The sequence below is a fragment of the Vipera ursinii genome (assembly GCF_947247035.1).
Source record: "Vipera ursinii genome assembly, chromosome: 3".
Classification (NCBI taxonomy): Eukaryota; Metazoa; Chordata; class Lepidosauria; order Squamata; family Viperidae; genus Vipera; species Vipera ursinii.
This window is the reverse complement of record NC_139516.1, coordinates 212,552,916-212,570,911: the sequence shown is the minus strand read 5'-3', so window position 1 is coordinate 212,570,911 and position 17,996 is coordinate 212,552,916. Positions and strand designations below refer to the sequence as shown.

General features: G+C 54.9%; 1 protein-coding gene across 1 annotated transcript in view; it reads right to left on the bottom strand.

Moving 5' to 3' along the window:
* Positions 1–16,633, bottom strand: part of EPPK1 (epiplakin 1) — a gene marked incomplete at its 5' end in the record, with an annotated part of 28,775 nt that extends 12,142 nt beyond the window's left edge. Inside the window, 5 exons of the mRNA XM_083360360.1 lie at positions 774–1,414; positions 1,694–3,799; positions 4,079–6,184; positions 6,464–8,569; positions 8,849–16,633. Of these exons, the coding sequence (XP_083216486.1) occupies positions 774–1,414; positions 1,694–3,799; positions 4,079–6,184; positions 6,464–8,569; positions 8,849–16,633 (14,744 nt within the window). The remainder of the gene's footprint in view (positions 1–773; positions 1,415–1,693; positions 3,800–4,078; positions 6,185–6,463; positions 8,570–8,848) is intronic.
* Positions 16,634–17,996: the final 1,363 nt, after the last annotated feature.

Sequence of the window (17,996 nt, the reverse complement as noted above, 5' to 3'; positions counted from 1 at the left end):
CAAAGAAGCCCTTGGTGTCGTCTGTGGGATCAGAGAGGATCTGGTTCATTTCTTCATCAAAGTAGCCCCGCTTGTACGCTACTTCCACGGGGAGGCGGTGACTGTGCACAGGATCGATGATGCCACCCGTGGCAATCTGGGCTTCGAGCAGGCGGATCCCGTGCTCTTTGACTATGAGACCTTTCTTCATGGCCTGGAAGAGGGAGAGCTTGTTCCCCGTATAGGGGTCCTTATAGCCGGTCACAGCCCTCTCTGCAGAGAGAAGCTTCTCCCGCAGCTCGGCTCCCACCAGTTCAACGGAGACAGCGTCATCGACGGAGAGTTTTTTGTTCCCCAGGGGGTCGGTGACGAAGCCCGTGGCGGCCTGTGCCTCCAGCAACACCAGGGCTGTGCCTGGCCTCAGAATGCCTTTCCACATGGCCTGGTAGATGGTCATTTTCTCTGACTTGGAAGGGTCTTTCCTGGATGGCACCATCACGCCAGCGATGCAGCTGTTGCCTTCCAGATACCTCTTCACCGAATCCATTTCTGTGACCTCTTCCACCGTTTTGCTGCCTTGTGCGAGCTCAGAGAGCGTGTCTTGGTTGATGATGCGGGAGTCGAACAGTTCTGAGGCTGACACCTGCTTCCTGAGCCCCGAGAATTTCAGCTGGTTGCCCTTCTCTTCCATCTCTTCAATCAGGGTGATGAGTATTTGGACCAGCTCGCCTGGGGACACAGTCCTCTCTTGGTACTTCTGCAGCAGCTCCTGGCGCTTGGCCCCAGTCACGTACTTGGAGAAGAGGAGCTCCCACGCGGATCGCCTGGAGCCTTGAAACTCACCCACAGGCACGTCTATCGTCACCTGTCGCAAGGTGCGTTCCAGTTCGTTGTGCTGGGAGGAAAGAGTGGCTTCCTCTCCTGGGGAAGAATCCCTGTCCTTGGCGTGAAGCGAGGTCAGGATGGTGATCATTTCCTGAATGGTCAAGGATCCCAATCGATATTTCATCAGCAGCTCCTCTCTTTGGCTTTCTGGAATGCTTTGGGAGAAGAGGAGTTCCCAGAGGGAGACTCTCTGTCCTTGGAGCTCGCCAACTTGCAGGGTCACGTTCTGGTTACGCAAGGGATCCTCCCAGGAGCCAGAAGACAAAGGAGCGTGGGACGGTTCTGTCTTTTTCATTTCCTCTGTCTTATTGACAATGGCGGAGACCACAGTCTCCATCTGGTCAATGGTGAGGATGCCCGATTGGTACAGTTGTAGAAGCTCCTTCCTTTTCTCCTCAGGGATGTACTTGGAATGAAGCACCTCCCACACCGACACTTTACGCCCGTGAAACGCCGCAGCGGTGACCTCCACCATCCGGGACTTCAGAGCCTCCTCTTTGTCTCCCAGGTCGGCAGCATCATCTTCCCCCTCTTCTTTGGTCTCTTCGGCCTCGCCACTAGAGCTGGGTGTGTGGAAGTCCGTGGAAAGATGACGTTTGCTGCTTGTGGTCCTGGGAAGGCGGTCGATGAGAAGCTTTGTGAGCTCCTTAAGGGGGAGGCTGCCCCTCCTGTATCTGCTCAGAAGCTCTTCCCGTTCGTGCTCTGCGAAGCGCTCGGAGAACAGGATGTCCCAGGCGGAGAGCTTTTGTTCAGCGGAAGGTGCTGGGAGGAGTTCAGAGCGCAGGGCGCTTTCCCAGTTTGCCGGGTCTAAGGAGGAAGCCCTCAGAGCCTGGTGATCTGGCGCCGTCTCTTGAGCTGGACTCCTCACCTTCACATCGAGCTTCCTGCTGGTGGCTTCCTTTTTGACAACCAGTGTGTGGAGGATGGTGGTGAGCCGCTCCGTGGACAGCAGCCCACTTTTGTACAAGTCCAGTAACTCTGTCCTCTTTTCCTCAGAGATGTTGTTGGAGAAAAGCAGGTCCCACAGAGTGACCCTCTGCCCTTGGCAGTCGCCTGCAGGGATATCCACGGTTGTGGACTCAAGGGTCTTCATCCAGGGCTCTGCAAGGCTTGGTTGATCCGTGGCAGCATCTGCTGTTGTGGTTGGTTGGTTGGGAGCGTCTTTGTGACCGATGGGCCTGGCGCTCTTTTCCTCTGCCTCGGTGACGATGGCGATGAGGACTTGGGTGAGGCGCTCAAGTGTCACGGTGCCTGCTTTGTACTGCCGCAGCAAGTCCTGCCTCTTGGACGGAAGGATGTATCTGGAGAAGAGGAGGTCCCACGCAGAAACCTCTTGGTCCTGGAACAGCCCCATGCCGATCTTGGTCTTGGCCTCCTGCAAAGCCTTCCTGGTGTTCTCGTTGAGGAAAGAGGAGAAGCAGCCCTTGTCCATGATGTGGAGCAGCAGCAAACCAGTCTCCGGATCGGGCAGGCACCGCTGCAGAAGCTGCAGGTAAGTGAGGTTTTCGTGTGTGTTTGGGTCAAAGAAGCCCTTGGTGTCGTCTGTGGGATCAGAGAGGATCTGGTTCATTTCTTCATCAAAGTAGCCCCGCTTGTACGCTACTTCCACGGGGAGGCGGTGACTGTGCACAGGATCGATGATGCCACCCGTGGCAATCTGGGCTTCGAGCAGGCGGATCCCGTGCTCTTTGACTATGAGACCTTTCTTCATGGCCTGGAAGAGGGAGAGCTTGTTCCCCGTATAGGGGTCCTTATAGCCGGTCACAGCCCTCTCTGCAGAGAGAAGCTTCTCCCGCAGCTCGGCTCCCACCAGTTCAACGGAGACAGCGTCATCGACGGAGAGTTTTTTGTTCCCCAGGGGGTCAGTGACGAAGCCCGTGGCGGCCTGTGCCTCCAGCAACACCAGGGCTGTGCCTGGCCTCAGAATGCCTTTCCACATGGCCTGGTAGATGGTCATTTTCTCTGACTTGGAAGGGTCTTTCCTGGATGGCACCATCACGCCAGCGATGCAGCTGTTGCCTTCCAGATACCTCTTCACCGAATCCATTTCTGTGACCTCTTCCACCGTTTTGCTGCCTTGTGCGAGCTCAGAGAGCGTGTCTTGGTTGATGATGCGGGAGTCGAACAGTTCTGAGGCTGACACCTGCTTCCTGAGCCCCGAGAATTTCAGCTGGTTGCCCTTCTCTTCCATCTCTTCAATCAGGGTGATGAGTATTTGGACCAGCTCGCCTGGGGACACAGTCCTCTCTTGGTACTTCTGCAGCAGCTCCTGGCGCTTGGCCCCAGTCACGTACTTGGAGAAGAGGAGCTCCCACGCGGATCGCCTGGAGCCTTGAAACTCACCCACAGGCACGTCTATCGTCACCTGTCGCAAGGTGCGTTCCAGTTCGTTGTGCTGGGAGGAAAGAGTGGCTTCCTCTCCTGGGGAAGAATCCCTGTCCTTGGCGTGAAGCGAGGTCAGGATGGTGATCATTTCCTGAATGGTCAAGGATCCCAATCGATATTTCATCAGCAGCTCCTCTCTTTGGCTTTCTGGAATGCTTTGGGAGAAGAGGAGTTCCCAGAGGGAGACTCTCTGTCCTTGGAGCTCGCCAACTTGCAGGGTCACGTTCTGGTTACGCAAGGGATCCTCCCAGGAGCCAGAAGACAAAGGAGCGTGGGACGGTTCTGTCTTTTTCATTTCCTCTGTCTTATTGACAATGGCGGAGACCACAGTCTCCATCTGGTCAATGGTGAGGATGCCCGATTGGTACAGTTGTAGAAGCTCCTTCCTTTTCTCCTCAGGGATGTACTTGGAATGAAGCACCTCCCACACCGACACTTTACGCCCGTGAAACGCCGCAGCGGTGACCTCCACCATCCGGGACTTCAGAGCCTCCTCTTTGTCTCCCAGGTCGGCAGCATCATCTTCCCCCTCTTCTTTGGTCTCTTCGGCCTCGCCACTAGAGCTGGGTGTGTGGAAGTCCGTGGAAAGATGACGTTTGCTGCTTGTGGTCCTGGGAAGGCGGTCGATGAGAAGCTTTGTGAGCTCCTTAAGGGGGAGGCTGCCCCTCCTGTATCTGCTCAGAAGCTCTTCCCGTTCGTGCTCTGCGAAGCGCTCGGAGAACAGGATGTCCCAGGCGGACAGCTTTTGTTCAGCGGAAGGTGCTGGGAGGAGTTCAGAGCGCAGGGCGCTTTCCCAGTTTGCCGGGTGTAAGGAGGAAGCCCTCAGAGCCTGGTGATCTGGCGCCGTCTCTTGAGCTGGACTCCTCACCTTCACATCGAGCTTCCTGCTGGTGGCTTCCTTTTTGACAACCAGTGTGTGGAGGATGGTGGTGAGCCGCTCCGTGGACAGCAGCCCACTTTTGTACAAGTCCAGTAACTCTGTCCTCTTTTCCTCAGAGATGTTGTTGGAGAAAAGCAGGTCCCACAGAGTGACCCTCTGCCCTTGGCAGTCGCCTGCAGGGATATCCACGGTTGTGGACTCAAGGGTCTTCATCCAGGGCTCTGCAAGGCTTGGTTGATCCGTGGCAGCATCTGCTGTTGTGGTTGGTTGGTTGGGAGCGTCTTTGTGACCGATGGGCCTGGCGCTCTTTTCCTCTGCCTCGGTGACGATGGCGATGAGGACTTGGGTGAGGCGCTCAAGTGTCACGGTGCCTGCTTTGTACTGCCGCAGCAAGTCCTGCCTCTTGGACGGAAGGATGTATCTGGAGAAGAGGAGGTCCCACGCAGAAACCTCTTGGTCCTGGAACAGCCCCACGCCGATCTTGGTCTTGGCCTCCTGCAAAGCCTTCCTGGTGTTCTCGTTGAGGAAAGAGGAGAAGCAGCCCATGTCCATGATGTGGAGCAGCAGCAAACCAGTCTCCGGATCGGGCAGGCACCGCTGCAGAAGCTGCAGGTAAGTGAGGTTTTCGTGTGTGTTTGGGTCAAAGAAGCCCTTGGTGTCGTCTGTGGGATCGGAGAGGATCTGGTTCATTTCTTCATCAAAGTAGCCCCGCTTGTACGCTACTTCCACGGGGAGGCGGTGACTGTGCACAGGATCGATGATGCCACCCGTGGCAATCTGGGCTTCGAGCAGGCGGATCCCGTGCTCTTTGACTATGAGACCTTTCTTCATGGCCTGGAAGAGGGAGAGCTTGTTCTCCGTATAGGGGTCCTTATAGCCGGTCACAGCCCTCTCTGCAGAGAGAAGCTTCTCCCGCAGCTCGGCTCCCACCAGTTCAACGGAGACAGCGTCATCGACGGAGAGTTTTTTGTTCCCCAGGGGGTCGGTGACGAAGCCCGTGGCGGCCTGTGCCTCCAGCAACACCAGGGCTGTGCCTGGCCTCAGAATGCCTTTCCACATGGCCTGGTAGATGGTCATTTTCTCTGACTTGGAAGGGTCTTTCCTGGATGGCACCATCACGCCAGCGATGCAGCTGTTGCCTTCCAGATACCTCTTCACCGAATCCATTTCTGTGACCTCTTCCACCGTTTTGCTGCCTTGTGCGAGCTCAGAGAGCGTGTCTTGGTTGATGATGCGGGAGTCGAACAGTTCTGAGGCTGACACCTGCTTCCTGAGCCCCGAGAATTTCAGCTGGTTGCCCTTCTCTTCCATCTCTTCAATCAGGGTGATGAGTATTTGGACCAGCTCGCCTGGGGCCACAGTCCTCTCTTGGTACTTCTGCAGCAGCTCCTGGCGCTTGGCCCCAGTCACGTACTTGGAGAAGAGGAGCTCCCACGCGGATCGCCTGGAGCCTTGAAACTCACCCACAGGCACGTCTATCGTCACCTGTCGCAAGGTGCGTTCCAGTTCGTTGTGCTGGGAGGAAAGAGTGGCTTCCTCTCCTGGGGAAGAAGCCCTGTCCTTGGCGTGAAGCGAGGTCAGGGTGGTGATCATTTCCTGAATGGTCAAGGATCCCAATCGATATTTCATCAGCAGCTCCTCTCTTTGGCTTTCTGGAATGCTTTGGGAGAAGAGGAGTTCCCAGAGGGAGACTCTCTGTCCTTGGAGCTCGCCAACTTGCAGGGTCACGTTCTGGTTACGCAAGGGATCCTCCCAGGAGCCAGAAGACAAAGGAGCGTGGGACGGTTCTGTCTTTTTCATTTCCTCTGTCTTATTGACAATGGCGGAGACCACAGTCTCCATCTGGTCAATGGTGAGGATGCCCGATTGGTACAGTTGTAGAAGCTCCTTCCTTTTCTCCTCAGGGATGTACTTGGAATGGAGCACCTCCCACACCGACACTTTACGCCCGTGAAACGCCGCAGCGGTGACCTCCACCATCCGGGACTTCAGAGCCTCCTCTTTGTCTCCCAGGTCGGCAGCATCATCTTCCCCCTCTTCTTTGGTCTCTTCGGCCTCGCCACTAGAGCTGGGTGTGTGGAAGTCCGTGGAAAGATGACGTTTGCTGCTTGTGGTCCTGGGAAGGCGGTCGATGAGAAGCTTTGTGAGCTCCTTAAGGGGGAGGCTGCCCCTCCTGTATCTGCTCAGAAGCTCTTCCCGTTCGTGCTCTGCGAAGCGCTCGGAGAACAGGATGTCCCAGGCGGACAGCTTTTGTTCAGCGGAAGGTGCTGGGAGGAGTTCAGAGCGCAGGGTGCTTTCCCAGTTTGCCGGGTCTAAGGAGGAAGCCCTCAGAGCCTGGTGATCTGGCGCCGTCTCTTGAGCTGGACTCCTCACCTTCACATCGAGCTTCCTGCTGGTGGCTTCCTTTTTGACAACCAGTGTGTGGAGGATGGTGGTGAGCCGCTCCGTGGACAGCAGCCCACTTTTGTACAAGTCCAGTAACTCTGTCCTCTTTTCCTCAGAGATGTTGTTTGAGAAAAGCAGGTCCCACAGAGTGACCCTCTGCCCTTGGCAGTCGCCTGCAGGGATATCCACAGTTGTGGACTCAAGGGTCTTCGTCCAGGGCTCTGCAAGGCTTGGTTGATCCGTGGCAGCATCTGCTGTTGTGGTTGGTTGGTTGGGAGCGTCTTTGTGACCGATGGGCCTGGCGCTCTTTTCCTCTGCTTTGGTGACGATGGCGATGAGGACTTGGGTGAGGCGCTCAAGTGTCACGGTGCCTGCTTTGTACTGCCGCAGCAAGTCCTGCCTCTTGGATGGAAGGATGTATCTGGAGAAGAGGAGGTCCCACGCAGAAACCTCTTGGTCCTGGAACAGCCCCATGCCGATCTTGGTCTTGGCCTCCTGCAAAGCCTTCCTGGTGTTCTCGTTGAGGAAAGAGGAGAAGCAGCCCTTGTCCATGATGTGGAGCAGCAGCAAACCAGTCTCCGGATCGGGCAGGCACCGCTGCAGAAGCTGCAGGTAAGTGAGGTTTTCGTGTGTGTTTGGGTCAAAGAAGCCCTTGGTGTCATCTGTGGGATCGGAGAGGATCTGGTTCATTTCTTCATCAAAGTAGCCCCGCTTGTATGCTACTTCCACGGGGAGGCGGTGACTGTGCACAGGATCGATGATGCCACCCGTGGCAATCTGGGCTTCGAGCAGGCGGATCCCGTGCTCTTTGACTATGAGACCTTTCTTCATGGCCTGGAAGAGGGAGAGCTTGTTCCCCGTATGGGGGTCCTTATAGCCGGTCACAGCCCTCTCTGCAGAGAGAAGCTTCTCCCGCAGCTCGGCTCCCACCAGTTCAACGGAGACAGCGTCATCGACGGAGAGTTTTTTGTTCCCCAGGGGGTCGGTGACGAAGCCCGTGGTGGCCTGTGCCTCCAGCAACACCAGGGCTGTGCCTGGCCTCAGAATGCCTTTCCACATGGCCTGGTAGATGGTCATTTTCTCTGACTTGGAAGGGTCTTTCCTGGATGGCACCATCACGCCAGCGATGCAGCTGTTGCCTTCCAGATACCTCTTCACCGAATCCATTTCTGTGACCTCTTCCACCGTTTTGCTGCCTTGTGCGAGCTCAGAGAGCGTGTCTTGGTTGATGATGCGGGAGTCGAACAGTTCTGAGGCTGACACCTGCTTCCTGAGCCCCGAGAATTTCAGCTGGTTGCCCTTCTCTTCCATCTCTTCAATCAGGGTGATGAGTATTTGGACCAGCTCGCCTGGGGACACAGTCCTCTCTTGGTACTTCTGCAGCAGCTCCTGGCGCTTGGCCCCAGTCACGTACTTGGAGAAGAGGAGCTCCCACGCGGATCGCCTGGAGCCTTGAAACTCACCCACAGGCACGTCTATCGTCACCTGTCGCAAGGTGCGTTCCAGTTCGTTGTGCTGGGAGGAAAGAGTGGCTTCCTCTCCTGGGGAAGAAGCCCTGTCCTTGGCGTGAAGCGAGGTCAGGGTGGTGATCATTTCCTGAATGGTCAAGGATCCCAATCGATATTTCATCAGCAGCTCCTCTCTTTGGCTTTCTGGAATGCTTTGGGAGAAGAGGAGTTCCCAGAGGGAGACTCTCTGTCCTTGGAGCTCGCCAACTTGCAGGGTCACGTTCTGGTTACGCAAGGGATCCTCCCAGGAGCCAGAAGACAAAGGAGCGTGGGACGGTTCTGTCTTTTTCATTTCCTCTGTCTTATTGACAATGGCGGAGACCACAGTCTCCATCTGGTCAATGGTGAGGATGCCCGATTGGTACAGTTGTAGAAGCTCCTTCCTTTTCTCCTCAGGGATGTACTTGGAATGAAGCACCTCCCACACCGACACTTTACGCCCGTGAAACGCCGCAGCGGTGACCTCCACCATCCGGGACTTCAGAGCCTCCTCTTTGTCTCCCAGGTCGGCAGCATCATCTTCCCCCTCTTCTTTGGTCTCTTCGGCCTCACCACTAGAGCTGGGTGTGTGGAAGTCCGTGGAAAGATGACGTTTGCTGCTTGTGGTCCTGGGAAGGCGGTCGATGAGAAGCTTTGTGAGCTCCTTAAGGGGGAGGCTGCCCCTCCTGTATCTGCTCAGAAGCTCTTCCCGTTCGTGCTCTGCGAAGCGCTCGGAGAACAGGATGTCCCAGGCGGAGAGCTTTTGTTCAGCGGAAGGTGCTGGGAGGAGTTCAGAGCGCAGGGCGCTTTCCCAGTTTGCCGGGTCTAAGGAGGAAGCCCTCAGAGCCTGGTGATCTGGCGCCGTCTCTTGAGCTGGACTCCTCACCTTCACATCGAGCTTCCTGCTGGTGGCTTCCTTTTTGACAACCAGTGTGTGGAGGATGGTGGTGAGCCGCTCCGTGGACAGCAGCCCACTTTTGTACAAGTCCAGTAACTCTGCCCTCTTTTCCTCAGAGATGTTGTTTGAGAAAAGCAGGTCCCACAGAGTGACCCTCTGCCCTTGGCAGTCGCCTGCAGGGATATCCACAGTTGTGGACTCAAGGGTCTTCGTCCAGGGCTCTGCAAGGCTTGGTTGATCCGTGGCAGCATCTGCTGTTGTGGTTGGTTGGTTGGGAGCGTCTTTGTGACCGATGGGCCTGGCGCTCTTTTCCTCTGCCTCGGTGACGATGGCGATGAGGACTTGGGTGAGGCGCTCAAGTGTCACGGTGCCTGCTTTGTACTGCCGCAGCAAGTCCTGCCTCTTGGACGGAAGGATGTATCTGGAGAAGAGGAGGTCCCACGCAGAAACCTCTTGGTCCTGGAACAGCCCCACGCCGATCTTGGCCTTGGCCTCTTGCAAAGCCTTCCTGGTGTTCTCGTTGAGGAAAGAGGAGAAGCAGCCCATGTCCATGATGTGGAGCAGCAGCAAACCAGTCTCCGGATCGGGCAGGCACCGCTGCAGAAGCTGCAGGTAAGTGAGGTTTTCGTGTGTGTTTGGGTCAAAGAAGCCCTTGGTGTCGTCTGTGGGATCGGAGAGGATCTGGTTCATTTCTTCATCAAAGTAGCCCCGCTTGTACGCTACTTCCACGGGGAGGCGGTGACTGTGCACAGGATCGATGATGCCACCCGTGGCAATCTGGGCTTCGAGCAGGCGGATCCCGTGCTCTTTTAAGATTATTTCCTTTTTCATTGCTTGGAAGAGGGAAATGCTTTTTCCTGTGTTTGGATCTGTATAACCTGTCACGGCTCTCTCTGCACAAAGCAGCTTTTTCTGTATTTCTTCCCCTACGACAGCAGCTTCAACTGCCTGACTTACAGAGAGTCTCTCATTTTTCGATGGGTCGATGATGAAGCCCGTGGCGGCCTGTGCCTCCAGCAGTACCAGGGCCGTGCCTGGCCTCAGAATGCCTTTCCACATGGCCTGGTAGATGGTCATCTTCTCTGATCTGGAAGGATCTGTCCTGGATGGCACCATCACGCCAGCGATGCAGTTGGTGCCTTCCAGGTACCTCTTCACCGAATCCATTTTGGCTACAACCTGCGCTGTCTCTTTTCCTGCCTGCAAATCTTTCATAGTTTGTTCATTAATGATGTCCGCCTTTAGTAGTTCAGAAGCTGTGACTTGCCTCCGTAGTCCTTGGAACCATATGTCTTTTCTGTGGTCTTCTGTTTCCTCTATTATCTTCAGTATTTCAGCTGTGATGCTCTGCAAAACTGCAAAGCCTCCCTCTTTATATTTTTTAATCATCTCCTTCTGCATTTCTTTTGTAACGTAGTCTGAAGAAAGAAGTTCCCAAAGAGAAATGGGCTGTCCTTTGTATTTCCCTAGGCCTACTTTTATTTTGCAAGATGAGAGGACGCACTTAGTTTTTTCATCCGCAAACATGTACTCCCTCTTCTCCAATAAGGGCAGCAGGAATGCACCTGTCTTTGTATCTTTGATGCACCTGAGCAGGAGCTGAGTGTAGCTGATCCTTTCCTGAGTGTTGGGATCTACAAATCCTTTGGGAACAAGCCCCTCATCAGAAAGCAAGAGGAAAGTTTCTTCATCCAAGTAGCCCCGTCTGCAAGCCACCTCCACAGGCAGGCGGTGACTATGCATGGGGTCAATGATGCCGCCCGTGGCCATCTGTGCCTCCAGCAGCCGGAGGGCGTGGGCTTTCTCTACCAGGTTTCTTTTCATGGCTTGGAAAAGGGAGACTTTGTCTCCTGTGGAGGGGTCGGTGTATCCAATAACGGCTTTCTCAGCAAGGAGGAGCGCCTTGTGAAACTCCTCCCCAACCAGCCCAAGAGAGATGGCCTGGTCAACTGAGAAGGCCTTCTTCTCCACCAGGTCAGTAAGGAGCCCTGTGGCAGCCTGCGCCTCCAATAATAGCAGGGCATGTTCTGGGGAGAGAAAGCCTCTCTTCACGGCCTCATAGGTAAGCAGGCTCAGCCCCTGGCCAGCCACCAAGACACCCGCAATGCAGCCTGTCCCCTCCAGGTAGCGCTTCACGATGTCCCTCTGGGCAAGCTGTGGCAGAGGAAGGGTCTGCAGGTGTAGCCTGTCCAAGGTCACCTTGTCAATGATTTCTGCATTGAAGAGCTCTGCGGCAGACACCTCTTGCCCTCTCAGTCCCTTCAGCTTGAGCTTCTGGGTTGCCTGTTCTGTTTCCTCCACAATGGTGGTGATGGTTTTGCAGAGCTGTGGCAAACTGAGCTTCTCGCTCTTATACTGCCTGACTAGATCTTTCCGCTTCTGTTCCTGGATATATGGGGAGCAGAGGAGGCTCCACACAGAGACCACTTGGTCTTTGTACCGGCCTACTTGCACTTTCATGGTCTGCATTCTCAGAAACTCTTTTGTTGCCTCGTCAATGTAGAAGTAGGTGTCCCCTCTTCTGACAATCTGCAGCATGTACAGCCCACTTTCTGAATCTTGGATGCAGCGTTCCAGAAGCTGCAGGTAAGTGAGGTTCTCATGAGTATTGGGGTCAAAAAAGCCCTTGGTATCATCCGTGGGGTCCAGAAGGATGCAGTTCAGGTCTTCATCAAAGTAGCCTCGCTTATATGCAACCTCCACTGGGATGCGGTGGCTGTGTACGGGGTCGATGATGCCCCCTGTGGCAATCTGCGCCTCCAGCAGGCGGATACCATGGCTCCTCACGATCAGCTCCTGGTTCATGGCCTCGAAGAGGGAGATTTGTCCCTTGGTGTAGGGATCTGTGTATCCTGTGACGGCTTTTTCTGCACTCAGCAGCTTCTCATAGATTTCTCTTCCAATCAGCCCTGCTGACACTGCTTCGTCCACGGAGAGCTTCTTGTTTTTCACTGGGTCAATGAGGTACCCGGTGGCTGCCTGGGCCTCCAGCAAGACCAGAGCTGCCCCTGGCCTCAGCAGACCCTGCCTCATGGCTTGGTAGAGGCTCATTTTTTCACGATCTGGTTCTATGAGGACCCCCGCTATGAAGTTGCACCCCTCCAGAAAGCGCTTGACGGAATCCATCTTGCTGACTTCCTGGACCGTTGTCTTCCCCCGCCTGAGTTCGTCCAGGGTTGTCATGTCTATGAGCTGGGACTGGAAGAGGTCGCTAGCTGACACCTTCTTTCTTAGGCCTTCGAAAGTGAACCTCTTGCCTTGTTGCTCTGTCTCTTCAATGATCTTCTTGATGGATGATGCCATTTCTTGAAGGAGCTCCTCATGTGTTTCTTTGTATCTCAGCACCAGCTCTCTCCGCTTGGCGTCCGGGATGTACTCGGAGTGGAGCAAGTCCCAGAGAGAAACGTCTTGTCCTTTAAACCTCCCAGTGCTGATTGAGACGGAGAAAGATTTCAGCACTTCCATGGCTTGCTGGTCTCCATAAAAAGCTGCCTCTTTGGACAGTGGGAGAAGCCAGAGCCCCATCTCGGGATCCTGGATGCACCTGTCCTTCAGCTGCTGATAGGTGAGGCTCTCCTGGCCATTCGGGTCAAAGAAAACCTGGCTCTCCTTGCTGTCCTGAGACAGGGTCCTCTGCATTTCTTCATCAATCAAGCCATGCTTGAAGGCCACCCTGAGGGGCAGGTGGTGGCAATGAACAGGGTCGATGATTCCTCCAGCGGCCAGCTGAGCCTCAAGCATGGGGATGCCCACCCTGGCAGGGAGGAGCTCCTTCCTAATAGCCTGGCACACTGAGATTGGTTTCCCTGAGTAGGGGTCAGGGAAGCCACTCACCGCTTTCTCAGCTTGCAGCAGCTCTTCCATCAGCTCTTCTCCCACGATGCCACTTTTGATGGCATCCTCAACGCCAAACCTCCGATTAGATGCCGGGTGCATGATGGAGCCAGTGGCTGCCTGGGCACTGAGCAGCTGTGCCGCCACTCCTGGCAGGAGGAGCCTTTCCTGCATAGCTTGGTAAATGCCCATTTTTTCTTTGGAGGACTGAATGAAAACTCCAGCAATGCTCCCTGTGCCCTGCAGGTACGGCTTGACGCTTTCCATCTCAGAGACTTCTCTGGGAGATCTCTTGCCCTGGGCCAGCTCAGCAAACGTCTTCTCCGAAATGATGCCTGCATCCAGGAGCCAGACGGCTGGCACCGCACCTCTCAGGCCTTGGAAAGTGACCTGCGCCTTAGCTTTCATTTCTATGTCGTTAATAACCTCCTGGACAAGGCTGACCAGCTGGTGAAGGGAAACTGCTCCGGAGCTGTACTTCTCCAGAAAGTCTGACTTCTGCTCCTCAGTGAAGTAACTGGAACTCAGAAGGTCCCAGAGAGAGACCCCCTTGTCCTCAACAAAGGTCTCCTTAAAGCGCTGCTGGATCTGTTCTTCAGTGTAGCGAGCAGAAGCTGTTTCCGCCAGAGGCAAGAGGCGAATGTCCGAATGTGCCTCCTTCAGACACCTGTCCATCAACTGGCCATAGCTGACCCTCTCTTTCTTGTCCAGGGTGCTGAAAGCCTTGGAGTCACTGCTCGGGTCGGAAAAGGTTTTCCTGAACTCCTCATCGAGGTAGCCATTTTTCTGGGCAAATTCTATGGGGACATAGTGGCCGCTGTGTGGGTCCATGACCCCCCCAGTAGCCAGCTGGGCATCCATCAGCTGCCTGGCTTTCCTGTCGGCCAAAAGGCCTTTCTTCATTGCTTGGAAGAGGGAGATGATCTTGCCGGTGAAGGGGTCCCTGTAGCCCGTGACAGCTTCTTCAGCCTGCTGCAAGACCTCATAAAGCTCAGGGCCAACCAGGCCTTTCTTCACCGCATCATCCAGGGAGAGTCTCTGGCTGCTCACAGGATCCACAAGGAATCCAGTAGCTGCTTGGGCCTCCAGCAAGGGCAGGGCAACCCCGGGCATCACCATGTCCCTCTTCATGGCCTCATAGAGGCTCAGTCTCTCATTGGAGGGCTGCAGCAGAATTCCCCCGATGCTTCCCGTGCCGTAGAGGTACCTTCGGACCGAATCCAGACGCAGAACATCCTCTGGCCTCACCCCTCCATCTAGGATCTCCTCAAAGAGAGCCCGGTCAATGATGCCTCTCTCCAGCAGGTGGTAAGCGCTGACTTTCCCTCTGAGGGCCGGGAACTGGATGCAAGCCCATTTCTTCATTTCCTCTTCCAAAGCGAGGCAAATCTCCTCCAGGGTGACCTTCCGAAGCCTGTAGTGGTTGAAGACTTCCTTTCTCTTTCCCTCACTGAAATACTCCGAGTTCAGCAGATCCCACAGGGAGACTCTTTGTCCTTGGAAGCGCCCATGTTTGACAAAGAGCCAGGAGCTCCTGAAAGCCTGCTTGGTGGCATCATCCAGGGGTTGGTGCTTTTTGCTGTTGAGTGGCAGGAGGCAGAGGCCCGTGGTGGGCTCCACAATGCACTTCTCCTTTAACTGCAGGTAAGTTAGGTTCTCATGCGTGTTTGGGTCAAAGAAGCCTTTGGTGTCATCACTGGGATCTGACAGGATCAGGCTCATCTTCTTCTCAAAAAAGCCCCGCTTGTAGGCCACTTCCACCGGGAGGCGATGACTGTTGACAGGATCGATGATGCCTCCGGTGGCGATCTGGGCCTCCAGAAGGCGAATGGCATGTTCTTTGACGATGAGGTCTTTTTTCATGGCCTGGAAAAGGGAGATCTTGTTCCCAGTATAAGGGTCCTTATAGCCAGTCACTGCTTTCTCAGCAGCCAGCAACTTGCTATACATATCTGGACCAATGATGTTGCCACGCAAGGCCTCGTCCACGGAATATCTCTGATTGGCCATGGGGTCAATGATGTGCCCTGTGGCCGCCTGAGCTTCCAGAAGGATGAGCGCCGTTCCAGGGCGGAGGAGACCCTTCCTCTTGGCCTCGTAGATGCTCATTCTCTCCTGGGAGTCGGGCAGGAGCAGCCCCCCAATGCTACCAGTCCCTTCCAGGTATTTCTTCACCGTGCCCATGTTAATCACCTCTTTGACCAGGGTCTCTCCCTGCGTTAACTTCTCAAATAAGTCTCTGTTGATGATTTCAGAGCTCAGGAGCTGGGCAGGCGTCACCTTTTCTCTCAAGCCTTCAAAGGTGACTCGGGAGTCGGCAGTGGTCTGCTCCACCACGAGACGGATTTTGTCAGCCAGCTGCTGAGTGGAAAGGGACCCGGAGGAGAATTGCTGGGTAAGGGTTCTCCTCTGCTCTCCCGTCAGGTATTCCGAGAAGAGGAGCTTCCAGAGGGATACGGGCCTTCCTTTGAACCTACCAGAGGCCACAGACACCATAGTGTTTTTCAGGGCCAGCTTTGTATTGTGGTCAATGAAGGTGCAAATCCTCTCCTGATTCCCAGAAAGAGGCAAGAGGCAGAGCCCAGTATGTGGATCGGAGACGCACCGCAAGAGCAGCTCCCCATAGGACAACCTCTCCTTTGAGTTGGGCTCAAAGAACCCACGAACCTTCTCCGTAGGGTTGCAGAGGAGGCTGTATGTCTCTTCATCTAAGTGGCCCCTCTGCAGGGCCACCCTTGCAGGAAGTCGGTGATGGGCCTCTGGGTCAATGACGCCTCCAGTGGCGAGCTGAGCATCCAGCAGGCAAAGGCCCGGGTTCCTGGGCACCAGGTGTTTCTGCATGGCTTGAAACAAAGAGATGGTCTCCCCCGTGTAGGGGTCCTTGTATCCTGTGACGGCCCTCTCAGCTGAAGTCAGTTTCCCAAAGAGCTCCGGCCCAACGACTCCTGCCTGGACGGCCTCAGCCACGGTGAATTTGGCATTCTTGACGGGGTCAATTAAATAGCCCGAGGCCACCTGAGCCTGCAACAGAATTTCAGCTGCGCCAGGCGGGAGGAGATGCTCTACTAAAGCCTGGTAGAGACTCTTGCATTCATTTGTTGACAGGACGGCTACTCCAGCGATGCTGGTGATCTCCGAAGTGGATTGTTGCACGGAATCCATCTCTGCCACTTCCCGCACGGTCATCTCCCCCTTCTGGAGGGCTTCAAACACGGCGGCATCAATGACTCCAGAATCCAGCAGCTCCTGGCTGCACACAGCCCCTCTCAGTCCAGGGAAAGAGATCTTGAGAGGCAGCAAGAGCAGGCCTCTGGCTGGGTCTGCCACGCATCTTCTCATCAGTTCTGTGTAGGTGACCATCTGGTCAGTATTAGGATCGCTGAAGCCCTTGGCCTCCTCGTTCCCTGGATCAGAGAGGGAGTTGCTCAAGCCCTCGTCCAAGTAGCCCTGTGCGTAGGCCTCTTGCAGAGGGACGCGGTGGCCAGAAACAGGCTGAATGACCCCTCCAGTGGCTATCTGGGCTTCCAGGAGACAGAGGCCCAGCTTTCTTCCAATCAGCTCTTTTTGGATGGCTTGGTAGAGGGAGACCTTCTCCTCTGTGTAGGGGTCAGGGAAGCCCGTCACTGCCCGCTCTGCGTGCAGCAGCTTCTCCTTCATTTCGAGCCCTGCCAGTCCCACCGCCAGGGCCTCTGCCACAGGGAGAAGCCGCTCACCCACAGGGTCAACAATGCCACCTGTGGCTGCCTGGGCTTCCAGCAGGGCCAGGGCAACATCCGGCTGGATCAGGTGGTCCTGGAGAGCTTGTGCCAGAGTTGTGGTCTTGCCAGAAGCCTCCACAAAGACTCCCGAGATGCTTCTGATGTCAGGGGCCGGTGAGCTAGTTGGCCGTGGGGCTTCCATGGCTGCTGCTGCTGGTCAGTGGGGTCCTGCAGAGACAAAAAAGGGAAGGTGCCATGAGGAAACCACAAGTTTTTGGACCATTGGATGCAAGTGGAAACCTGGAAGGAAAGTACGATAATTGGGACAGTCTTAGTTTTCAGGGCGCTTTACCAAAATTGATATGTTTCTTCTTATTAAGACAATCTTTCTTGAGGATAGTGATAGTAGTAGACCGGGAAAGTAATTTGAGGTTTGCCAATTATGAATATTCATGCTTACATCAACTATTACCTATGCATATGTAGGACCAGTGCTTTTTTTGTTAGATGTTTTGTGCCAGCCATTGGCAGTTCCCCAAAAAGGTCATCAGATGGGAGCAAAGAGGCTTCTTTGCTTCCACTGATGAGCCAAGGGTCTCAGACCCGACAGCCCCATTGGTGAGAGAGTTTTATGGTCAGGGAGGGACCAAGACCCCCCATAAATACCCCTGCATGAGGGGCTGCTCTTTGTCCTAGTTCTAACTCTGCTTCTACCTCTACTCCTAGCTCCTAGTCCTTCTTCTGTTTTTAGTTATGTAATGCTATCTTGATTTTATTTCTCTCTCACATGCAGGCATGAATGCTTTCATGCCAAGTATTTCTTTCTCTTTGATCTATCATTGAATAAAGCTAATATGATTGCATCTCTGCGTGATGCCTTTACTTGGAAGCACCTTTAACGATTCATCGTGAGATCACATCACAAGTTGGTAGCCAGAGGATGGTTTAAAGGAATGCTTCCAAGCCAGCCAGGATCTATCCAACAAGATGTCTGGAAGACCCGGCTCAAATCCATTTATAACAGATGGCAGGACTTCTCCTATCGTGACCAGAAGTCATCGATCGCAGACGGCATCCCTGCCTACATCCAAGACTTCAGTTCCTGAAGCAACCCCCGCTGCAGATGAAAGCACAAATGGCCTTCATCCCGTCAGAGGATCCAGCAGAGCGTCTAGGACCCCTTCACATGTCTCTTTACAACTGAACACCACAGAGGAGAGCATAGAAGGCTTGCATACTGCCCAAGAGTGCTCAGATGCTGCAGAGACGGACCTGGCTGAAACTAAACGCCGCATGAGTAAGCTGACTGCACAGGAACGTGAAGAGCTGCTTAAAGAGATCTTTGCAATGCAGGGAAGGGGGAAGGCAGCCCAGGAAACCGCGCAGGAAGCCTCCGAACACGTGGTGAGTCTTTCCCTAGCGACCACGAGGCCTCCAAATATGGCGCCCGCCTCCCTTAGTGACCCCGGGACCCCAGGGCTTTTGGCGCGAACCCCCCTGCCCAGCTGTGAGCTACAGCTTCCTGGGGCAAGCGGAAACAAGATGGCTCTGCCCACATGGTCTGG